General features: G+C 54.0%; 1 protein-coding gene across 1 annotated transcript in view; it reads left to right on the top strand.

Annotated features, from left to right (window-relative positions):
• LOC122262430 (dual specificity protein phosphatase 6) overlaps positions 1-7,513 on the top strand; it is a 43,652-nt gene that overhangs the window by 10,165 nt on the left and 25,974 nt on the right. The window contains exon 2 of the mRNA XM_043030425.2: positions 6,653-6,915. Coding sequence (XP_042886359.1) covers positions 6,653-6,915 — 263 coding nt within the window. The remainder of the gene's footprint in view (positions 1-6,652; positions 6,916-7,513) is intronic.

Below are 7,513 nucleotides of genomic sequence, written 5' to 3'. Positions count from 1 at the left end.
TAGTCACACGCACATACGCATATACATGCATACATATAAACAAACATCCCCCTCCCTCCCTGTCCCCTTCTCCCGGGTACCACGCCCGTCTAGCTGGTTTCTTCCCGGGGCTAAGGAAGACGTCACCAAGTGCGCCTTACTAGAAGTGACGGACAGGAAGTACGCAGAAGGCGAGAAAGAAACCTTAGAAGGAAAGAGATGCTCGTAGAAAACGCGAGACTCGGAAGAGGTTCCGGGTCGGTCGCGCGAGTTGTCGTGTGGAACTGGTGTGCCCCATCGCGTACTTGTCGTGGTCTCTCTCTCTCTCTCTCTCTCTCTCTCTCTCTCTCTCTCTCTCTCTCTCTCTCTCTCTCTCTCTCTCTCCGAACGGTCTCTCTCTCCATCTCTCTCTCCTCTCTTGCTCTCTCTCTCTCTTCTCTCTCTCCTCCTCTCATCCTCTCTCTTCGTTTCTCTCCTTCTCTCTCTTTCTCTCTCTCCCTCTTTCTTTCTTTCTTTCTCTCCTCCCCCTTCCCTACCCCCAACCTCACCCATCTCTCCCTCTCCGCTTATATGAATGGAAGGAAAATACCAGCGGGGAGACGTTGGCGCGCGAACTTGAACCTTGCGTCCGGATGACGTAAGGACTAGCTAGATGAAGTCCCGTAACACCTGATCACCTGTAGCTCAGCTGTCCGGGCCCAGTTGTGAAGGGTGGAAGGAGGAAGGGGGGGGGGGTAAGCGTGTAGTTGGTGGCTGCTTATGATAGATGGTCGTTGTACACGGTCGAGAATTTGTTATAAATGTCATTGAAGATTGATTTCAGTGTTGCCATACGCAGCAGTTTTTTATTTCTATCTTTGGGGTTTTTGAAATCAGCTTTTGGCACGTAGCTGTCACAGAGGCATGTACGTGCATCAAGATGGCGTTGGGTTGATCAAGGGGCGCAATTAAATTGTTCGCGCAACGTACACTTGCTATAAGGAGAGGAGTGCGAACGGGTTGAGGTACACACTCCTCGAAGGCTATTTGAAGATGGCGAAGGAGTAGATTGATTATCTCAGGTCATGTGCCGCGGTAAAACGTGATTCGTTAGTGAATTGGTGAGATTCATTCATTCCCGAATATGATCGAGTGATTAATATTCAGCAACTGCGGCGATATCTTCGTTCCAGAAATGGGTTATATAAACCAGACCCCCCCCCTCCCCCACCGCACCTCACCTTACCTTCATCCCCGCCCTGAGTTTATAGTGAGGGGAACTCCCCCCCACCCCCACCCCCACCCCTTCCCTACGTGTTTAGTAGCAGTTTGCGATAGTCCCCCCGCGCCACAAGGCTATCAGTTAACAAGGCTACGACAAGTTCTCGTCTTCAGAAGATCCACAACCCGCACCCTTCACTCTTCCCCTTCCTTCTCCCCCTCCTTCCCTCCTTTCCTCCTCCTTCTCCCCTTCCCCCCTTCTCCCCTTCTCCCCTTCCCTCCTTCCCTCCTTCCCTCCTTCCCTCCTTCCCTCCTTCCCCTTTCCCTCTCTTCGCTTCCGCCCCTCCTCCCTTTGTGGGAAGGGAAAAGGAAAAATGGTAAGTAAAGGAATAAAGCAAAGGGAGAAGAGAAGGGTTAAGGAAGTAGAGGAGAAGGGACAGTGGAGGAGATTTTTCGCTCCAGTACCCCTCGCTGCTGGTGTGGAGGAGAGGGAAAAGGAAGAAAAGGGGTAGAGGTAAAGGGAATAGAGTCCTCCCTCTTTCGCTCCAGTACCCCTCGCTGCTGGTGTGGAGGAGAGGGAAAAGGAAGAAAAGGGGTAGAGGTAAAGGGAATAAAGAAAAGGGAAAGGGTTAAGGGAAGTAGAGGGGAGAAGGGACAGTAGAGGAGAATTGAGAGAGGGAGAGGGAAGAGGATGGGGAGGGGGAGAGGAAGAGGGAAGGAGGGGGAGGGAAAGGGTTAAGGGAAGTAGAGGGGAGAAGGGACAGTGGAGGAGAATTGAGAGAGGGAGAGGGAAGAGGATGGGGAGGGGGAGGGGGGCGATCACCTAAGCTCTGTAACCTAAGCTAGCTTGGGTATCGAGCGTGACCCCATAGACTTGTTTCCGTTCTGGCTCGACTTGTTTTCTTGTTTGTCGTCTTGCTTTCGGTATTTTGTCTTTCTTTTCATTTACTCCCTTTTATTTGGCGTATTTGACTTGTTTTTGGTCGTGAGTGATTTTATTTTGTTTGTTGTTGTTCATTGCTTTGTCTGTTTTTCCCCTCGGTTCCTTTATATTCTTTTGACCCCGCCCCTCCTTCCCCCTTCCCCTTCTTCCCCATTATGCTATGCGACTCCCACTCCCTACTCTGGGTAATGATGACGTCAGCAGTGTAACGGGTACATGGTGGTTGAACCGGGTATCCGGTGCACGATAAGCCCTAGTAAATCCGAATTGCTCTATCTATCTATCTACCTATTTTTTCCCCTCTGTCTTTTCCTCTTTCCCTCTCTTTCGCTCGTCCTCTCTCTCATACTCTCGACTTCTCTCTCTCTTTCGTCTTCTCTCTTTCATTCTATCCCCCCCCCCCCTTGTGCCGCTTGTTGCGAATAACGTATTTAAGAAAAAATCGCGATGCCTCTGGCTCAAAAATCCTCTGCTGCCAAGACGGTGCCTCGTCGCCGATGGCTTGTCGGCACCCGTGGCACTGGTTAGCCCACCATCGCTCGTGGTCGTCGTCGCCGTCGTTGTCGCTCCCTTGTGGTCCCGGGCGGTCTTCCCGCCCCCACCTCTTTACCGCCGGCCCACCATTCACTACCACACGGCCACCACCACCACACACCTTCACCACCACCACCACCGCCACACCAGCAGCAGCATGACCGTGGCCAGCTCAAGAGAAGGCTGGTGGGACGTGAAGGAATGTGAGTAATTATGTCTGGCTGCAGGCTGGCGCGGCCGCTCCGCACACGAGCGCGCGCACACGCACAGCCCCCACTATTCACACGTACAAGTCGTTCGTGTGCAAATGCTGCGACATGTATTCACATATGTGTGTTTGTTTGTGTCTCTGGGGTTTTAGTATCCGTTCTGGGCAAAGTCAACATTTTTCGGATTTTCAGTTTCTTTATGTTCTTTTTTCATCTCTCGCTCCAAGTTTTTACCATGAAGTCATTCACTCGCATGCGCGGGGCGCTTGAAGGCACAAGGTGCGAGGGGAGGAGGGAGACGTCTTCAAGATGTTTGTTATCTCATACATAAACTATCCTCTACGAGTTCTCTCTTCGCGGCCTCCTCATTCAACGCCCCTACCGGCCCTCACACTCACTCCCTCATTCCGCCGCCCAAACCCCTCACACTCGCGCCTTGAGCGCCCGCACCTCACAAGGCGCCGTTCCTCCTTGCTCGTTTCCTTGTGCCATGGCGGCGGTTTCCTTTTCCTTTCCCTCTGCGGCGCTGCCCTCCGAGGCCTCCGCCCCTTGCATTCCCTCACAACGCGGGCCGCCCGCACGACCCTCCTTCGGCAAGTCCATGTACTGTGGGCGGTTGGTGGGCGGCTGGGGGGGAGGGGGGAGTGGGTGGACGAGAGGGGTCCTGGAGTCGGCGGGTGTGCTGGAATGTGAGCCTCAGCTTGGCCACTCTTTGTCTTTATTTGGACAATTTTCCTCGCAGATTCGTGATGCAAGTCTCGGCGTGGCGCGCCTGCTCGCGCGCAATCGTGTGCTCGAATCTGAGAGACCGGACTGTCCGGTGGGTATAACCATGCATTTGCTATGTTACCATGCATTTAGCTTCTCTCTCCCTCCCCTTCCCCCTCCCCCTCCCCTTCTATTTTTTTCGAATTTCTTTTTACACGCGTGTCTGCCTAAGACGTCCTTTTACATCAGTCGTACGAGGGAGCGTCATTTTCATTGGCAAAAGTCGTCAGTGCCAAACTGAGGTCTCCGCTTGTGTGTACATGCGTGCGTGTATGAACGCGCGTATGTGCGCGCGCGCGCGCGCGCGCATGTGTGTGTGTGTGTGTGCGTGCGTGCGTGCGTGCATGCTTGAGTATGCAGGTGTGGACTGTGGGGAGTAATATGTTACTGTACGTTCGCGTGCTCGCGTGTGCGCATGCGAGGCCCCGTACATGTCTTCGTGTTGAGACGGCTGGCGACTATCATTTAGCGGTCGAGAGTTAATACGGTAATGAGTGTGGAGTAGTGTGTAGTACGGATGTCATGCCGTCGCTGGGAATTTCCTTCCGCCGCATTCCCCAAAGACGTCTTTCTTAGGAATTAGTGCAAAGAGCAAAGAGCGCTTTTATCATGGTGTGGCCCTTCTCACCACCCCTCTTCCCCCCCCTCCCCCATCTCTCTGTGAAAAAGGTTCCTCTATCGTCCAACTGTTCCTTTTCAAACGGGAAGGGGGTAGCAGACCCTCCATGTACGCGTGTGTGTGTGAGCGCGCTCAAATATGTGAACGTGTGCATATGTATCCGTTTCGCCGTCGCCGAGAGGGAAGGCTGCCCATTGCTCCCGCCCGACCGAGCTGTTTCCTCGCAACAAGTGAGGTGTCATTAGACAAGCCGTGAGTCCGAAGTGCTTATTTGCCACATGAGAGTTCTGTTGTTGTTTTTTGTTGCTTTTTTTTTTTTCCTTTTTGATGATCTGCTAATTACGGCGTTGTATAATGATTGCCGCCGTGGCATTCTCGACTCCGCTAGCTTAATTAAAGCCGCTATTAACTGGAGGTTGATGGCCAGGGCAGATTCCAGCGCCGTTTCTTGTGCCGGTCGCGGGAGTGTGTGTGTGTGTGTGTTAGTGCGTGCATGCGTGTGTGTGTGTGTGTTTGTGTGTGTGTTAGTGCGTGCATGCGTGTGTGTGTGTGTGTGTTCGTGTGTTCGTGCGTGCGTGCGAGCGTGCGAGAGACGAGCTGTCGAGCAAGAGACGTGCTGTCGGAGATCAACACGGGGAAGGAGGGGATAAGAAGACGCCAGATGGCCTGTTGTGTCAATGTTTTTAGAAATTTTCTTTGTTGTTGATGGTTGGCTGGCTGCGTGCGTGTGCGTGTGACGTCATTTACGGACTTGGAAGGCGTCTGTGCCCTCCCCGCGCTGTCTCCACGGCGCTCCGGCGGGCCACGCGAAGGAGCCGAGCGCCGGGCTCATGGGAGGCTCCGTCACGGTTTTTGGGCCACGTGCTCCTCGGTCGATACCCACGTGTTCTGCTGTTGTCTCTCTCTCTCTCTCTCTCTCTCTCTCTCTCTCTCTCTCTCTCTCTCTCTCTCTCTCTCTCTCTCTCTCTCTCTCTCTCTCTCTCTCTCTCTCTCTCTCTCTCCTCTCTCTCTCTGTCCTCTCTCTCTCTCTCCTCTCTCTCTCTCTCTCTCTCTCTCTCTCTCTCTCTCTCTCTCTCTCTCTCTCTCTCTCTCTCTCATTCTCTCTCTTTCTCCCTCCCCCTCCATCTCTCTCCTTCCCTCCTCTCTCCCTCCCTGACTCTCTCCCCTCCTCTCCTCCCTCTTGGCAGGAGGGAGATAGGGAGGGACGGGGGATAGAAGGGGAGTTTCGGGTGTAAACAAGGTATGGCCTGGAGGCTTCGGTCACCGTCACTTTAGACCCACTTTGCCTAGCCGCTTTGCCCCGCGATGAAAGGCCTTCGTATTGGCGAAAGGTCCCTCGCTCCCCTACACACCGGAGGTGGAGAAAGGGGGCAGAGAGGAGGGGACGAGGAGAGAAGGGGGGAGGGATTGGATGATAAGGACAACGTTAAAGGAACTGGAGGGATGAGCTTCGGCCTGTCGTCGCCTCTCGGGGAAGTTTTGTACCAGGCGGAGGAGGAGGAGCAGGCCTTCGCCGCCGCCGCCGCCCACTCGAGGGAGGAAGGTTTTGCTCAGGCCTTCCTCCCCACCGCAGCCCACGGGGGTTAGTTAGGCAGCCGGAGGGGGAGGGGGAGTAGGTGGGGAACTGGGGGAAGAGGCGGAGGGGGGAGGCTGGGAAAAGCCGGAGGGAGAAGAAAAGGAGGAAGAGGCAGGGGAAGAAGAGGTGGAGAATTAGGCAAGGTAAAGAGAGGAGGAGGAGCTATAAGAGGAGGGGGAGGTAGGGGAAGAGGAGGAGGAGGAGGAGGAGTACACTCAACTGACCGTCGCCGCGGTGCTTGAGTACACCAGTACCGAGTGGAGATTTCCCGGACTGGTCAAGCGTCGGCCGCAAGCTTCCGGTTGTAGGGGCGACGTCGGTCAGCCTCGTCTCGTATGGACCTCCGACTGTGACATCTTCCGCCCATTTTGTTTGCTGTGTGACGTAGCCCGGGGGTGTGTGGGCGCGTGCATGTGACGTGGCCATAGGCGGGGGTGCTTCATGGTCCAAACGTTACATGAATGTGTGTTTGTGTTTTCATGATCGTAATACCCAGTTCCGATTAAAACGATGAGCTATGTTTCTCGCGGATCGCTGATAAGGGCTCTGTCGATGGGAGGGGAGTCCTTACATGGCAGATGCAGTATCTACGGGAAAGAAAGATTTGGAGTATTACTACTAATTCTCCTGCGCACTGATAGGCCTTTCACCGTGGTCTCCAAACTTACATTCCAGCGAATTCCAACCTAAACATGACGTATCTAAAACATCTATAACCTAACATACTTAAAACAGCCTAAACAACATATACCAACCCAGAAAAAAAACATTTAGAACCACTTTTAATCCTCTCACGATATTTAACCCTGTAACGTTCCCGACAGGTGGCTTCGAAGAGTTCCGGTCGCGGTTTCCCGAGTGGTGCGAGAGCGCGCTGCCCAACGAGCCGCCGATCGTGGGCTTTAAGAGCCTGAGGATCACGTGCCTGGAGGCCGAGGAGGACGTGGAAGGAGCGTGCGACTCCAGCCTCGGGAGGGACACCCCTCTCGACGACCTGGGCTTCCCTGTGGAGATCTTGCCACACCTTTTCCTCGGCAACGCCAAGAACTCCGGGGACAGAGATGCGCTTAATAGACACAAGATTAGGGTGAGTGTCTGGTCTTTGTGCTTTTGTTTTTGTTTTTTGTTTGTGTGTGGTAGAGGCGTTTGGTTTCGAAGAAGTGTTGCTTTGGTGGGGAAGGGTCGTGGGCAGTGGTTAGTGATGGCGGATTCGAGGAGTTTCAGGAGGGAAAGGCGGGCAGGTTGGTAGTTGGGTAGTTTTGGAGGGAGCGAGTTAAAGGTCTAGACTCAGGCAAAAGGTAGTAAAGATTAAGAGTCTGAAAAAACAAATCAGAAATCCGTCAGACAAAACGACAAAACCGCTAATCCGGAAGTGGTGAAAGGAGCGGGGTGATGGCGAGTCGGGAGAGGGGGAGGAAGGGAGGGAGAGGAAGGGGAAGGGGGGATTACCCATAGGTGAGCGTGAAGAGCGGTACTGGTGTCAGGTGTGGTGTGCGAGCGCGCATGTACGCTGGCGACGACAAAAAAAGAAAGAAAAAAAAAACGATCCGAGTCTTCCGGTCTGGGTGTGATTCCGCCGCGTCGGCGATTTAGATTTGTTCCCCACCTCCTCCATCACCCCTACCCCTTCCCCTACCCCCTCCTTGCGGAACGCGACCCTCACCTGTCACACCTGCCGCGCACGC

The sequence above is a fragment of the Penaeus japonicus genome, unplaced genomic scaffold (genome assembly GCF_977035675.1).
Source record: "Penaeus japonicus unplaced genomic scaffold, GWHDUDI00000001_assembly GWHDUDI00000007, whole genome shotgun sequence".
NCBI classification, from domain to species: Eukaryota; Metazoa; Arthropoda; class Malacostraca; order Decapoda; family Penaeidae; genus Penaeus; species Penaeus japonicus.
Note: the sequence above shows the minus strand (reverse complement) of the source record. Positions and strands in the feature narration are given on the sequence as shown.